Below are 17,805 nucleotides of genomic sequence, written 5' to 3' on the forward strand. Positions count from 1 at the left end.
TACAATATGGATGTCAGGCTCCATTCCCCTTAACGTTGGCTAAGTATGGCAATAAAGGCTATCAAATAGAATACATGAACAGGATAGTCAGGTCATTATAACAATTGTTTTAAACTGTAATGGATCCATGATGCACACAATATGCATAAATTGCCTAAATAAGTATTAAGGCATCTTTGATTTTATGTTGAGCAAGCCAAGGCAGTCACATTTATATACAAGATGATCATTCATTTACATCTCCATGATGCTTGATAAAAATATTGAATCTTACACAGCAGCACCAGCTGCAAAGGTTTTCATGTAATTGCAGATGTTATCGTTATCTTCTAGATGGGATATTAGAGATGCAAGACTAGTGTCTTACAGCTCATTATGGAAATTGAGTAAGAGAAGCGTGATGCTTACATTAATGGTTTTAAAGGGCACAGGATGTAGTCTTCTGGGGGGGGGGGGGGTGGGGGCGGGTGGAGGGGCTCTAACAAAAAGGCCCTTGTTAAGGCTTCGTAAAGTTTCTTCGTAAAGTCCCTTCTTTGAGGGATAATTCCCAGTCTGGCTCCACTATAACAGGGCTTGTTAGCATGTACCGATACATGAAATTCTGTACCCTCCTCGGGTGAACTAGAGTGCCTTCTGCAGCAGGTTGAACATTTTTGCCAGGTTTCTGTAATGCTATGTGATGTCAAGAGATAATAGTTTGTATCCTTGTCAGTGTTGGTCCAAATCTGTTGGTGTCTGGACGATTCACCATGTAATACACATGTCAAAGAACTAGGGTAGAGTACATAAAATAAAAATGTAATGCTGTCTTCACTCCTGCCATCACTCTTTGTCCAAAGAGTGATACTGAGGAATTTGTTCTTAATTTAAACAGGACCTATACTTCTCTACTACAAAATGTGCACATGTGCTTTTTAGCCATGTACTGATACTTTTAGTCAAATTGGTTGTACAAGGGTCCAATAATTGTGCACATTCAACAACAAGCTCAAACTGATAAAAGCTGGGAAAGACAAAAAAAGGAAATTTCCACATGAAACAAGGCAGCTTTATAGGTAACACCAGCGTTAATGTTCATTGGATGAGTGACACATGACATCATCACCAGTGTTATCAGAGGGAGTTATCATTAGTGGAAATTTGTATTGAATCCCCGTAAGTTGTGTACATTTGTTGCATCTATCTGCACAGCGTAACTGCGGATTTAAAGTATGTGTACCTGTCACGGGTGCGTGTAACATGGTGAGGTGTGTGATATGTGGGGCATAGTGAGACACATGATGGAAGTGATTCAACTTGTGATTCTTCACGTCCACCTTCACAGCTGCACGCTGGTCTTAATGGTACCGGCATATTATTGGCTGGTTGGTGTTATGCTGAGTTGACGCCATCAATCATTGCACAGCATCTGCAGCTTTGATGAGATATCCTGGTTAGACTGAAGGCACAATCAATCCCGCAAAAGTGTCCTTACCATTTCCCCATGCCTTCAATCACCTCAATGGGTTATCAATCTGGCCACTGGAGTCAGTTTCTTTCATAAAGACAGTCTGTGAGCTTGCAGGTGTCACACAGCAACTGTAATCATGAGGGACGAGGTGTTGTTTATTCTCAGAGCTGTCCAGCGTACAGCACGCTTGAGTTTCTTGTCCAAAAATGTCTATGACAAATCAAAAATGTGTCACTTTCTTAGTGTAAATGAAAATTGCTTGAAAATGTTAATACATTTTCTCATCAGGGAATTAAATTATGTGAATCCTCCCCATTGGAGCTGTTATTGTATAATGCTACAAGTATAATCATGAGTCGCCATCTGTTTTACTCTGCCTCCCATGGGTGAATGCAAAATGAATGCCATGCATGTATGCTGAAAATGCACTAAAAATGATTGTAAAGGTAAATCCGTGAATGACTTCAGACTACATTGTATGGTGTTATTATGTCATGTATTAAGCATTATCGATAGTACGAGAAATCAGTGTATTGCAATATCAGTCTAAACATTTCTATCTGTTCCTATGTGCAGATTGAATGAGTGGAGTTCATAGTATTATTAAGCTCTATTGGGTCCAGGTCCTTCATGATGTCATGAAGAACCTGACATAATGGCCAATAAATGTTTTAGTCTCATTGCATATCTCTTCCCACAGTTTGAGGCAAATAAATGTATCATGTCCTGCTAAACCTCTTTCTTAAGTCTGAGCTAAGCACTCCTTTGCCATAGAGATTTGCATCATCTGCTTTATAAATATAAATTTGTAATGGTTAGCTGTAGTTATTTTGCTATTTTCCACTGTTAATCCCTCTACCAACTTTATCCGTCTCCCAGTCTCCCTCCTTCTCCCACCTGTTTGTTCTCCCACCTTCTCCATCCCATTGTGGTGGTGCTACCTAGCTGGCTGTCTACAGATGCTAGTTGTATTACCCCTACAGCCAGATTTCGATCAGTGAAAACACCCACTTGTGCAGTTACCATTTCACAAAATCAGACAACTTTAAAGGTTCTATCTAACCAGAGAATTCTTGGCTTGGCCAAATTCCTTAAACTTGTTGCTGGGGCTGTTTTCTCTCTACCCCTTTTCCGCTACCATTCTCTTCATCCCCCAATGACATCAGTGGCCATAGTCGAGCAGTATGAGCCTGCTGGAACATGTACGTTTCTGGTTATTTAGCTAACAAGCTAGAAGCTAGCTGACCGTTATTTTACTGAATATGGTAGGCCTATTATATTGACTGTCTTTTTGATAAGTAATAGATTAGACTGATGCTGTAATACAGTAGAATCCGCTTAATTGAACCTATTTGTCTGCAAATTTTATCCAATTATCCGACTAAGCAGAGTTGATTAGATCGAGGAGCCCATTATATATAGGCCTATGTATATATCAGGTTCACCTGTTTGTTAATGCAAATAGCCTGCTCTCCAGTTCGGTGTCAAACTCCAGTCCTGGAGGGCTGCAGTGTCTGCTGGTTTTTGGGGTGTTCTCGGCACAAGTGATTCATTTAAGTCAATGATTGGCTAAGGAATCCACACACCTTTTTCTCAAGGCTTTAATTGGCTGCTGATTGAAAAGAAAACACAAAAATCCCCCATGGGATTCAGTTTTACACCCCTGCAATATACACTTTATGGCAGTGGTGGGAAATGAGGGCCGTATCTGTTTCAAAGGAACCTCCCTGCCCTCCCTCTCCAGAGTCAAGCCCAACCCCCACCTACAACAACCACTCCCTTTGCAGTTTCCTGGATTTTCATGTTTTTATGAGCACAAGACTGATCCTTATCGCATAAGCCAACTTTGATTAAATTGAACTAAACATAAATCTGGTTTGATTGAACCAAATTTTCCTTTAAAATGTCCTTTTAGTGTGTTTGATTGAATCCAGGAAGTAGAACCAGCAGCAAAAGCAAAAATCCATATTTCCTTCCATTTTCAGTAATTCAGATTATTACACTGTTGAATTTCCGGAGCCAAACCCGATTTACACAGGACCACCTCTATTATTATTCAATTTAACACAAACATGCATATTCATGCATACAAATAACATACTTTAGCTGCTGTGGATATATCAGTTAATCTTGCATTAGCATATATTTGAGGTTTGAAAGGGAATGAGTACAGAGCAAAATTAGTAATTGGTAGTCCTAGTCAAAAGTCCAAATGAAAATAAGAGCACAGGAAAACTATAAACCCCGCCAGCCAGACTGGAGCCCTCTATGCTAAGCTGTGAGGCAGTAGTGCCATGCACACATTAAAATAACTAGTGTCTATTAAAATAAGTGTGTATAAAAAGAAACGACAATGACTCATACAAATTGTTTAATGAAAATTGTTAGCAATACAAAAGTGCAAATAAACTGTTTAATCAGGAATAAATCCTCCTTTTCTAATTTCAAAATACTGCAAATGAAACTGTAAAACATTTTACATTTTCAGTTCTATTTTTAACACAGGGTATACAATAGTATTCACGCTGCGTCTACACAAAGCACAGATGATTAAGCATTCCAGTGCTTCCAAAAAAAAAAAAAAAAAGAAATGAACAGAAGAAGCAATCAGCTTGTATGTTTCCTGACACCAGCAGTGTTGCACAACATCTGGTGTAAAGGCTTAATGCATTCATTGCAATTTTCAGTTTGAGATTAGGCCCTGTTTAAAAGACATATTGCAGAGTCTTGATATTGTTGGCCAGCTGGTATTCTGTATTGTGAATTGTACTTGAGTACAAAGATTTCCACTCAAGCAAATAGCAGCCTGTGGCAGTGATAGATAGCAGTGTGACTGCAATGCACAATTTGCTTGCCTGTTCATCATAGATGCAGTGTGTTTACCTGCTTTTGGAAGCTATGCACACTAATTGGGATTAAGTGCTGTCAGATGTTGGGGCTAATGAGCGCGTTTTACGCATTCTTTGATTGCTTTGAACTAAACGATAATTGGTTTTAACATTATACCAAAACACTTGCTAGTACAGGACTTATTGACCAGAAGGACATTGATACCAAGATGTGTTTCACAGTGATATAAACAACTTTGAAGACTGTTGTTTATCTCTGCCCACGGGCTGCTCTGGACGTGTTTGAAGAAAAAACTTCAGTAGGCATATCAGCTCTGGGTATATTTATTCAACCAGGAAAAGCTTATTAAGATAATCAAGACCCATGCTATGTGTGTGTGTGTTGTGTGTGTGTGTGTGCATGAGCGTGTGTGTTGTGAGTATAGTGCCCTTCTGTTACTAGGGTTGATAATACATTTTCCTGCTCATAGTTACATCTTGGAAACTGTGTAATAGTTAAATTGACCAAAACTGATTCTGTTTCACAAAGTAAGTTTGTAATTAACAAAAAATGATATACGACTGGTGTGATTTGTTTTAAAAAGAAATCAGAACGACGATTTGCAATCTTGCAATTTGTAAGTGCTATGAAGGCATGTATTTAGGATAGGTCACAAGTAGATAACTGCATATCTTTCACAGTGAAAGTGTAACTCATGATTTCAAAGTGGCAACCACCTTGACTGCTCTGGTGAAAAACAACAGGTCCCCCAGACTACAGAGTATCTTTTGGCAATAGGTTTCTAGCTTTTGATTTGTGGGTGCTTGACAACCAATCCAGGTTTTTGATTTTATTATATTTTATTTCAATTCTGAATGTAGCTGTCAGGTTATCACCGTTTGTATTAAAATTGTGAGTATGATTTGTGTATTAATTTACCAAAGTGCAGTGAACTACCTCTGTTCATCTGCTGCATTAAAACTTGAACAGTGCCAGCAAATAACACTTTATATATAATATGCAAAATTTTGGCACTCAATATAATGGCAACCATTTGTGCATAATACTGTAGATGGAGCACTTTATAAGCTGTCTGAGCAGTTCTGGTATGAGCATTCAATAATTAACTGTTAAATTATAATAAGGTTAAGGCCTAAACCATTTTAAACAATTTTTAATATCTATGCAAATACTTCTTGCCCAAAAATACTGAATGACAAGTTAGTCTAGCTAACAGAGGATGAAGGAGGGTCATTTCTTTAAAAGTCTCTATTCAGACTGTTGTGAAATGCTCTTGAGAAGTTCATAACTGAGAGCCACTTTTTGCAAACTTTCAGCATTATTGGATATTGGATACATTTATATTATCAGAACTTTCTCTCTTAGGTTTCTTTCTCTCTCTCTCTCTCTCTCTCTCTCACACACACACACACACACATATAATACAGTTAAGTCAGGATAACTGACTGCACAGTAACACTTGAGGAAACATGTTGATTGCATCCAGGTCATGGTTTGCATTGTGCTTCATAACTTGTTTTTGGAAGCGTATTATACGTAGTGATTACATTGATTATTTTTCTAAACTGAGCATGATCTTACCGTTTAAATTCTTCAACTTGGTCTAAAGAAGGAGGATGCTACTGCATGAGACACAATTATGAGAAAAGGGATTACCTGCCAGTGGGTATGGATTATTCTGGTAATTGGCAGGCTTATTAATCAAGAAAAGAAAGACAAACAGACTGAGAACAGTGATCAATTGAAAGGCAAGATTTCGCTCTACTCCTGGGTTAACAACAACAAGTGACATACTGAGAGAGAGATTATGTTTATTTCTGATGACATTAATTGTGCATGGTGCATTTGATACATTTTTGAAGGGGTTGGCATATTAAAAAATTTTAAAGTATGATTCTGTGATGCTGTGTATTGTAATTTAATGTGCAGCTTTTCCAATATCAAATTAAATGTGATCTTTGTCACATAGAAATATTGATCAAGATGAGGCATGAACGAGTTGAATGCAGTTTAGGTTGTCCTATCATCCTGGATTTATTTTCCATTTTGACACATGACTATTAAGCTTGGCACCTTTACTCGGTGTGTAATTATACTGCAGCATTATTTGCATATTCATTTTATGTCCGTGTGAAAACTTGAAATAAGAACAGAACTGTGATCGCAAGCTTTGTAAAAGCAAGTGGGGAATGGATATGGTTGAGGAAGGTGAATAAATACAGAGGTGTTTACCTGGAGAACATCACAGCAATGCATGTGTCCCGATGCCTCATCCAGGGAGGACAAAATGGAGGAAATGCAAAAAGAATTATCGGCCCTTCCAGATGGGAGGTGATTGAAGTGCATTTCACTCCCTCGGTTGCAGGGAACAGCAGCTTCACACATTAGCATGCTGCATGGCACTCCTGGCTGAGTTCCGGCATGATATGATCATTTATTTAATTAAAATATCCAGCATTCTGCAAGCAGGGATTGACAGATAGTTCGTGTGCAAAATGACAGAAATGCTGATGACACCAGGGGACAGATTAATCCCATTATTTTCCTGTTTGCCATGCGCGGTGACTGCACACCTTTATTCTCCACAGACCTGTTGCTATGGCTCTGAACTGTACGTCCTAGCAACTGTGGCAACTTCACAATGTGCAGAGTGCATAATTTGTTTTAGATTGACATGTGGAAAGCTTCCCCCCCCCCCCCCTTTACACACACCATTTTTCTTAGCACCTTTTATAATCCACCTCTTGTAACTGAATTTCGAGTGTGGAAATATCATTTGGGTCATATGTATTACTCCCCTAGTCTCTACTTTGGTGGTTTTGTATTTATTTAATGCACTTAATTTAATGATCAAATTAATAATCTAATAATCAGATGAGTATAAGATGCAAAAAATAGTTATATGGTCTACCGACAAGCACAACTCAAATATAGATCAATGTAAATGACCAAATGAAGGTAAGTGTAAACTCTTCACTGGGCTTCACTGTTTTTAAATGATCTAATTTGTGTTGGTGTTATACCGATGGTTGCTTTTCAAATAATATTCACAGCCACTTTGAGAAACACTGAAATTTTCAAGCAGAATTCTGAATGTGAAAAGGTGTGTTGCTTCATTTTATGGCACAACTGGTTCTTGTTCACATGATTAAAACTAGTCTGTACTAATTTGGGTTGAATTATATAGTTAATACAGTGTCTATGCATTTCACAAAATTCAAACATTACGTATTGTAATATTTAAGATGATTATTATATCACTTAAGGCACTATCTTTTCTTACTTAAAGCTAAAATTCATAAGTAATTGGAAGTGCTTGTCCAACACAATGGTGAATCCTTGTAAAAAACAAAGATTATGATGTGAGGCAGGATATTTTCCCCTGCATGTTACTACTACTACTACTACTACTACTATGACTATATTACAGATGATCTAATACAGAGCTGTTTACAATGCAGTCTTGACAAATTAATTTGCATAAAGCACAAATCTCACAATAAGCTTTATTTAATCATGCTTTGACTTAAACGTGACATAAACGTCTATTAAATTATTAATTTCTAATAATAATATAAGGCAACTAAATATATAATTTTGTGAAGAACATGCTCTCATATAGTTAGTTAAAAGTCCAGTTGCAAAACATACATTTTGAGGCCAAATGTTTATCAGGTGTAAACATTAAAAATCAGAGTGATTACTTCAGAATAGAAAAGCCATAAAACAATTTACACATATTATATAATCTATTAGCCCAGATTAGTATTCAAGCAAAGGCAGGTTTCCATGACAACTGTTTTCGGTTTGAAGTGTCACAAATGCAAGCATTATATCTCAAATCACATAAAATATCAATCTCATTTTGAAGTTGCTAAATCCAATGCCTTGCTGCACCTTATATATATATATATATATATATATATATATATATATATAGAAAAGCCATGTTTTTTCCCATAACAACTGAGCTGAAATTTAAACATTTTTGATGATGGTTCACCACCAAGGACCATTTTTTTGCAGAGCAGCATTCGAGTCCTGCATTCATAGACAAGGCTAGTCCAATATGTTTAAAAACACATTACATGACATTAAATAAAACTGCTGTGTAGATTTGAGACATGCAGTAAGATATAGCTGCCATAACTAAACATGTAAGCAATTGGCCTTCAGCAGAAACCAAGGCAAAGCACTGAAAATGTACTAACATATGATTAAATTATACATAGATTATTGTATACAAATAAGTGAAACTTTCATAAGCTCAATATGGTAAATTTAAAGGCCCACATGCAGTATGGCAGCTATACAACTTATCTTTAACTTCCAGCTTTGCTAATTTATCATTGTGTGGTATGATCCTGACTTAAATATTCTGTATGTTACATTGAATTTAGACAGTCTGTGTCCAATACTTTGTATGGGAGAGCAAATATACTGTAGATGGACAAAATCCGTGGAACCTTATTTGTTTTCATTTTAATATGTGATTAGCAACTGCATTGCTTTTAAATCCTAGTGTGCATAACGTCATATTGGTTGTGATATACAAATATGAACTGATTTCTGTATTAATTTATTTTTATTTCATAGCAAGCTATCAAGCAACAGTAAAGTTGGCATTGTTATGTAGAATGGATTAACATGCTATATTATGATAATTGACATAAAATCATTGGTGTGTTCAGATCAATCCTAAATTGAATTGATCTGGTCAATTCAACATTGAATGTTATTAAATTTGGAATTTGGAATCAAATATTCATTGTAAATTCTGCAAGCACGGAAAAAGGCCATTATAAAATCAACTCATGCTAGATTTAGTCTTATATTTAACATTTCATAATCCCATTGATTGTACTTCAGGATGCAATGGAGCAGGTGCCATGACTTTAATACTTGGAAATTGAATTGAAAATTATGAATTCTGAGGAGGGAGGCATAAAAATGATATTGATTTGTAACAAAAGGAACCAATTTGGGGGAAAGAATTGAATTTAAACTCAATATATAGAACTAACTCCAGAGGCTAGTGCCAGGGAACATATTAAGACATGGAAATGGCTGGCAAAAATGACAGCTTTGTGCAAAATGCTGTATGTGTGGATGTGTGCAAGAATGCAACAATAAACGTGAAAAGCTGGTGAACAGACTGAACAGCAGAAAAACATGCTGTGTGACAAAGGTGCTATTGAGGGTTTAAGAAGTGGCATTACAGCAATTTAATCAGATGATATGGTAATGTGACTTACACAGTAATTTACAAAAGGCTAATACAGTCTAATAATAAGGCACTATTAGAGTTTACTTTAAAATGAACATTTCACTGCATATTTATGTTGCTTTGGGAATGTCAGCAAAGCAAATGAACAATAATTAAAAATCTACAGTCACACAGAGAAATGTGTACTGCCAAAAATCATTTGCCGCTCTTTTTAGTCATGCAGTGCATACTGGCTAATGAGCTTTGGGAACTGCCTATGTTTTTTTTGTTCTAAGACCACAGATATTCCGGAACAAGGACAATTGATGGATATTCTTTTGCAAGGAGCGCACATGGGAAAAACCATCACCGAACAAAAGAGCAGTCAATTCTTTTTCTCAGTTTTTGAGATGAGGCCCGCTTTTATTCTTCTGTTCTGATGTGGCTCTGGTGGTGACTGGAAAGGAGCAAAGATCAGGCAAGAGGAGTCAATTTCCCCCCTCCCCTCGTCTCCTGGTTACTCCCTGGCTGGGTCAGCACCGCTGTCATGCCGAGAGCCGCCGGCCTCCGTGGACGTGCTTCGCGCCACGCCAGTCTTTAGATGAGTCTGTCAAAGTCTCCGGCTTCATTGAGCTCGGGCCATTCACGGCTGGCTTCTGTCACACTCTCAGCAAAAAGATTGGGTCTCCTCATCCACGGCTATTGCTTCAATGCATCGTTTTCCCTGGCTTTCAGAGAAAAAACGTACTGCGGTTTTGACCTGCGAGTTCACTTATTTCTCTCTATCCAATTGTGTCCTCCTGCCTGGCTTTCTGTTTGACAGTCCTGTCAGTGAAACTCAGCCTTCCCACTTACAGGTATATTCCATAAGCTAAGCGATTCAAAGAGCTATTTAGCGACAAATGAAACCATGATCTACTGTGTTCAGCAGCTACATATATATATATATATATATATATATATATATATATATATATATATATATATATATATATATATATATATAGTAATTGATTAAATAGTCCAGAGAACTTGTTTTAAGATTATGTTGAAATTAGATAATATTGATCATTTTATTTTTTAAAGCCTTTTCCCAATTTTTTTCACTCCAAATTTGGAACATCCAATCCTGCTCATACTTCAATACCCATTAGAACTTTCGTTGTCAAATTAGGAAGTCCCAAGACAAGCACCTGCTCTCTTCCGAAACACATGATGTTGCTGCCACTTCTTTGGACACTGCAAGTCTACAAGTCAGGCTTGCACAGATGTGAATTGTAGGAAGATCCTCTCTGTGCAGCTCAATAGGTGAACGACACATGCCCGATTGTCCAGCAGGGGTTTCTAGTGCCTGTGGCTGTAACCCGAACTCCGCGTTGGATGCTAGTGCTAACTATACATTGTACCTGCGGGGCTGCCAGCCACATTTGTACTGGTGTGGTGCCCTGTATATGTTCCGGCTGAGTGATATCTGTTGTTGGCTTTGATTATATTATCCCCCCCCCCCCCCCCCCGCCCCAATATATTTTTTGTTGTTTTTTTTGTTGTTGTTGTTGTTTTTTCAGTGATATAACAATTTCTGCAAGAATCTTTTCTCTTGTTAGCTATTGCGATACCAGCTGATGTCAGTAGATGGCAGTGGCCACCAGTCATTGTGAGATTCTCAGGCACAGGAGGTCTTGCTTGTGGTAGCACGCTTGGCTGGAATACTAGCAAGCTAAGCGAGTTGAATGCGAGTGCGTGGGTACATGGTCAGCTAAAAGCGTTCATGTTTTGTTTGCAGGTACGACCTTATGAAGCACGATTTAAAAAATATTTTTCAAACGTTTTAGTATGCGTACAAATTCCTGTTGCCTGTTTTACATGCCTATACACGAGAATGCTGTAAAATAATGTTAGCTAAACTGGCTAGTAACATAACTTTACAGCTTGTATGCTAGCCTCAGGCTATATCGTTCACTAATAATGAGAAATCAGTTAGGGAAAGGGAGTGCGATAAAGAACAATATTGTAACGTGCTTGGTAGAAGGTTTTGTTGGAATACTAGCGAGCTAAGCGAGTTGAAAGCGAATGGCTGCGTACATGGTCAGAGGTGCGTTCACGTTCAGGGAACAAGGCGAACGTTTGCAAACTATTTCACACTTTTTTCTGTTAGCTTTGTGTTCGGTCTGAGAAGGTAGTTTGCGGCGAACAAAAATGGACGCTGGACTGAGGGAAATGTTCCCAGATGGGTATTTCAATTGAAGATGCCGTTAAGTGTGATCAGTTTTTCAATATATATATATATATATTTTTTACCATCGATTATCACAGAAGCGGTTGTGAGTACAAACATTTCTGTTTATGTTTAATGCAAACAATTTGGAATGTTCGTAAGAAGCCATTCGAATTGAACAGTTCAAAGGAAACATGCTCCCCACGAACATTCGCCTCTGTTCGCTGAACTTGAACGCACCTCAGCTAAAAGCTTTTAGGTTTTGTTTGCAGTGAAAACGAACTGCTGCTTTTCTTTAAAATAGCCTATGTAGCACCGGAAGACTTTTGTTGTCATTCTGCGCGTGTCACACTGGCACATTCTAGATTTAATGGCAGACAAAGCAGCCCATCCATGCATTAGAATAGTGCGTTACAGAATGAGCCATCCAGCAGCATCGATAATAACTGGAAACAGCAAATAAGAAAATACGGTCCATTTATTGAGTATTATCATACTTGCAGTGACTACAATGGAAATAATGTGTGGAAAATGATTTGGTGCTGGCGTGTAAAAGACTAACATGTAAAGCAAGGCTACCCAACCCTGTTCCTGGAGATCTACCAACCTGTTGGTTTTTACTCCAACCACAACAAAGCGCTCCTGAGTCTACTCATTGAGTGATCGATGAGTTCTCCAGCTTTTGAATCAGGTTTGCTTTATTATGGTTGGAGTGAAAATCTGCAGGATGGTAGATCTCCAGGAACTGGGTTGGACAGCACTGCTCTAAAGGAACCTAAACCATGAAAGAGTTTTTCATTATTTACAGAAAAAGAGTGGATTTGTGTTTTCACATGTCAGTTAAGTGAATGTTTTTTTTTCCATGAATGTGTAAGTAGTAAAGCCTGCTGATTGCAGTGGGAAAAGATTATTTACCAATGCCACTCTCAATGTTATTTGACTATTACAGCACCCATAGATCCTAATGCAGTTCCCACACATGCCACAGATAAACTGATTAAGTGCCAGCATAAACAGTGCATCAAAGCCTGTCCACCTATCTCATTCTCTGCCAACTGCCTCCCGCTCTTCAGCATCTTGTGTTGTACAATACACCGAATAGGCTGGGGTTTACATAATCTACTGTAGATTTGAACCTGTAACCTCCTGGCTGTGGTAATTACTCTGATTACAAATTGACACAAATGAATTTACACACACACACAGTAATATACTGGACAGTAATATTTTCTAAGCAAAAAGTACATGTTTTCTGCAAGTTAGAATGCTGAAATACATATTTGAAAAAGAAGCAATTTAAAGATTAGCTTTCAATTTCTGTTTGAGGTTAATAAATAAAGAATTTCAGAACATTTTGTTTAAATAGACTGGGCATCAGCTTGGGTAAAGGTAAGTATTACATGCAGTCCCCATTCGGGAGTACAGCTGAGAGGGGAGAAAAAGTAATTCTGCAAGTTGTTAATCCTGGCTGGCCTCTTAATGAGAGTGTTCAGACTGTACAATGTGGAGACAGGCTGATAGGGCCAGGAGGGGCGTGCTCTTCTGCAATGGGGCCCACTGCAGGAGGAGGAGCTTCCATTTCGGCCACGCTCAGGGTTCTCTGGAGCCCTGCGACTCATTACGGTCCATTTAGATGGCCAATTGGTCAATTGATCAGTTTGTCAATTAGTCAATCAGTCAATTAGTCCCCAGAGGAGAAACCCGTGTGAAATGAGCTCACCAATCAATTGAAATTTCATTCACTTTAATTATTTTTTTTTTTTCATCTCTCCGGGTATTGATTTATACAGTCTCTGTGGCATGGCTCTCTCTCTGTTTCCTCATGTCTCGTTTCTTGTTCAACTTTGTCAGTTTAATTTTTTTTGTTGGATTTGAGCATCATCCTAAATTGTGAATCTGTAGTCTTTGTTCGTAAATTTCAATGTCCCCACCACTTCCACCCCACCACCTTCGTGGCTGTGGTATTGAGTGGATGGTCCTTATGCTGGGGTATGTGCGGGCTGCTGCATGGTTTAATGGTGATAAACTGTGACTTGCTCAAAATATTCAATTTGGCGAGTATTTTATTCCCCGCTTTAAAAAAAAGCACAGAGGAGGGAAAATTAGTTTCATGTTCAATAGCCCCGAAAGAGGTCTATTCAATGGAAATTTCATCAAGGGACTTGGTTCAATTCAGAGAAATAAACAGAGGTATTGATTTTTATTGTATGGGTTTGTCCAGTTTGCCTTTGATATTCATGTCTTCCAGTCCTTTTGGTAATGGATTATCACAGCCCTGGCAATTTCCCTGTTCTGATCCAAATGTATTTACTCGCCATACAGCATAAACACAACATAGCTGTTTATTTTCCCATTCTGTTTTCTCGGGGCAGTAACATACTGAGATCATTCCAGAACTGGTAATGGGAAACTGACCGAGCTTGACAGATGACAAAACGCTCAGAATGTGCTGTCAGATAAGATCTTCCTCTGTCTACGCGTGCCTGTTCAGCGCACGTTCTTTGGCTCAGCCTATCGCATGGCTTTCCCTGCCACCTGGGCCAAATGTCTGCTCTCTGAAGCTCTATATATAAATTTTATGGGACAGTTTGTGAATTGTCATGGCCAGTATGAGATGAGTGAGACATTTCCCCATCAACTTCTTGGGAGTTTTGCTCCATATTTATACATTATTTATTCAGGATACAATCTCATTCTTCAGAATCGAGAGACCTTAGAACAAATCCAGCTGTATCAGTGCCCAGTTAAATTTGTAAAGTGAGATAAATATTTGAAGCCAAATTTGAAACGCAGTGCCAGCAACCGATGGAGGATGGTTGTTATAGTGAGTCTCCGTGTGTGTGCGCGCCTGTTTGTGCGTGTGTGTACATGTGTATGTGTGTGTTTGTGTGTGTAAAGATGCAAAACAGTACCTGTGGTATATTTTGCTGGATAATATTTTAGAGTAAACCGCTGTGGACAAATCTCTCTATTAACAAAGAAAGAAAGAAAGAAGACATCTGTCGGAAGTAGGTTTAGTGCCTGTTCTAAAAAAATATTTGAACCTATTCTCATTTAATATTCTGCGTGTTTTTGAGTCTATCATATTTTCTACAATGTTTTTCAGCTTTCTGAAAGAAGTTAGAAAACATGCTCAGGGAGAGGGGGGTCATGGTGTCAAATTTATCGTTTGTGCCACCAGACAAGCGCAGCCTTTATCCATTCTGCAGAGTGTTGATCCACACTGTGCAAAGAAAGTTCCCTTTATGCCTTTATAATGAACATCAGCCCTGAGCACCAGCAGCCGCCTTCTCACCAATTAAGACCATGAGCTGCAAACAGAGATTTCTCAGGCCATCTTCACTGACAAAGTTTAAGAAAATAATAGTCTCTTGTGGATAACTGAAAACATTTACAAATACAATTTGTATGTTGCAAAAGAAATAATATCCACATGCTGTAATGGCTTTCCAGATGACCTTCCCATTAGATCATGTAAAATATTATGGTGATACAATTAGTGTATATATGTATACATAGCACAAAGTGAGACAAAATAAAAAAAAAAAAGTAGTTCATGTGTTTTCTGTTTTCTTAATTGAAACAACTGTCAACTCTGAGCTCCATGTTTATCTCTGCTTTCAGACACATAGAGAACTGGACGGGCCTGCACGTTCTGACAGAAATGCACATGGACCTGTACACTGGACTCGAAAGACTGTAAGTGTTGTCCCTGACGTCAGTGCCCTGGCAAAATGATGTTCACTTGAATCAGAGAAAAAAGGGTACAGTGCTACTTAGACCATTTTATAAAATGAGCAAATGCAATGGCAGTTCCTGCTGTTTGACCCACTCAGGCTTCACAGAAAAGAAAATAAGACTTTTTGTGTTTGAAGATATTGTCAGACTCCCAGGTACAGGTGCAGCTCTTAATGAGCAATTCTGAGCCCTTGGAAAAAAAACAACAAAATAATTTGGGAAATTTAAAATATTGTTGAACTTACTGGGTAACAACAATGCTTTTCATTATAATTACTCTCTGAATAATAATAATCTCTGAAAAAAAGACAGGCCTTGTCTACTATGTTAATCTCTTGGACATCATAGGAATAATGGGCCTCATTCACGAAATATGCGTATGATCGTAAACATTTCACATTTGATCGTAAACTGTAAGAATGTTTCCACAAACATTTCAGCATTCATCATTTTATTCTTTTCTGTATTTGTCCATAGCTGTTTCCTTATGCTTATCAAATGAACAGGATTGCGCATAAAATTTACAAACCTGGGATATGCACAGAAGCAAATGTCTGTACACGTGTAATGAATCCCATATTGGTTTTTCGTAGGTACATTTTTAAGAACAAAAGTAAGAATAATTTAAGAAAAGTTTTGTGAATGAGGCCCAATGGTCCTAAATAATAATGAATTATGTTCACTAACTGTCGCGTTCCTCACAGTTGATAAGAGAGAGCTCTTAGGGAGCAGTTCTTTTGTGCACTGTGGGTATATCACAAGTGGAACTCCACATCATAACTGCTGATAATGATAATGTTTCAGCTATTCTTTACACATGATAGATTCCTTGGTTAGTCTGCAGAGTGATGGTAAGGTGTCATTTTCTTTTTTCTTCCACATAGTCATGTTACTATGAGTGGAAGCATTTTTATTTCTCTCGTCACAAAAAAACAATTTCCCAATGGCCTGTTTTGCACTGACCAATTAACACTGATATAGCAAGGACACCACAAATTAAATTTTATTATGTTCATTTCGCTGACAACCTTATCCAAGGCAACTTAAATTGTGAGATAGCGTAACAGACACTTACTAGCTCACATGCACACGTGTGTGCACATGCAGGCGCACACACACTTTGGATGCTGGCTGAGCACGCTTTTCCAACATTCTGAGCGTACCAAATTGGCGTTTCACTCATTAGCGGCTCACTCACCTGCTGCTTTTGTCTCTGCCACTTCTTCCCACTCCTTGGAAACGCTGTGGGGCTTTGCCAGGGGCTGCGGAGGGTCCACAGCACTTGGCTATGCTAGTCCTCCACTTTGTCCTAATCCTCTGACGTGAAAAATCAGGGACATGTGATCCAAATTTATATTACACATGTTTGCTTAGCTCTCTCACAGTGCTTGTGGTTTTGTGTATCAATATGTATGTTAGCCAACGTGTTACTAGGGAACAGGTGACAGGATTCTGTATTTGGTCCAACACGAGAAGCGTTTGGACTGAATCCCACCTGGCTTCCTATTAGCGACCTCCGTTTGATCTTTAGTGTGCATCATGTCTGTTTGAATGTTCTGGCGTACTCACTGAAATTAAAAGGTCTGAAGTGAATGCAAATGAAAAGGGCACATCAATTGACATAAACATGGATGCCAGCTGCTCTTGAAAGCCAAAAAAATTGGGACTGTGGTTTTTGCCAGTCGCCTCACCATCATGGTCTTCTCAGAAATGATGAGTGGGAAGAGGATATTCGATTGCTTTAAAACACTCTCTCAGTCCTGGCCACGGTCTAACTGGCAGATATGTTATCTGATCTCTCAATCTGTGTGGTCAAATTCAGTTAAGCGCCAAAAGTAAAAGAATAACCCTGTTTGTTCTATTACCACAGTAATGCTGCCATGTTTAGCGATTTGCTGCAAAGGACTGAATGATCAATCAGATTACAAAAGTAATGAAGCATTACATGTGGATGCATGTGCCTGCTCCTCCCCAGGGTGCCATCTTGCATCTGCTACCTGGTTTACAAGTAGCACTTTACTTGAACTGTACAATGTACAGTATAGCCTATTTTATGGCATGGTAGTGCCCTTATAGTAGGATACATAAGTTTCAATGTGTTTCTTCAATGGCCCCTGAGAGTTTTGTGTGCGATGAAGGCTATTTTAGATACAGTTTTGAGTGTGGGGGGTGATCCTCCCTCTGGTCAAGAATGCCCCAGTGCAGTAAAGGGACTTTTGGATGGACTGAGATTCTGACTCACTGTGGTCATTAAAGATCCCATGACAACCTACAAGGAGTAGGGGCTTTCCCAGTGTCCTGGCTAAATTCTCATCCTGGCTCTTTCAACTTGCCACCTCATCATTC

The 17,805-nt window shown here is 38.5% G+C and overlaps 1 protein-coding gene across 3 annotated transcripts in view; it reads left to right on the forward strand.

The window, feature by feature from the left end:
• LOC118227992 (NT-3 growth factor receptor-like) overlaps window positions 1–17,805 on the forward strand; it is a 177,806-nt gene that overhangs the window by 30,510 nt on the left and 129,491 nt on the right. For 2 of the 3 annotated variants that reach the window (XM_035419147.1, XM_035419148.1), the window contains one exon: window positions 15,346–15,420. In XM_035419147.1, coding sequence (XP_035275038.1) covers window positions 15,346–15,420 — 75 coding nt within the window. Of the gene's footprint in view, window positions 1–11,212; window positions 11,290–15,345; window positions 15,421–17,805 lie in introns of those variants that run through there. The other variant, XM_035419149.1, reaches the window with a different exon arrangement.

This window comes from Anguilla anguilla, chromosome 5 (assembly GCF_013347855.1).
Source record: "Anguilla anguilla isolate fAngAng1 chromosome 5, fAngAng1.pri, whole genome shotgun sequence".
NCBI lineage: Eukaryota > Metazoa > Chordata > Actinopteri > Anguilliformes > Anguillidae > Anguilla > Anguilla anguilla.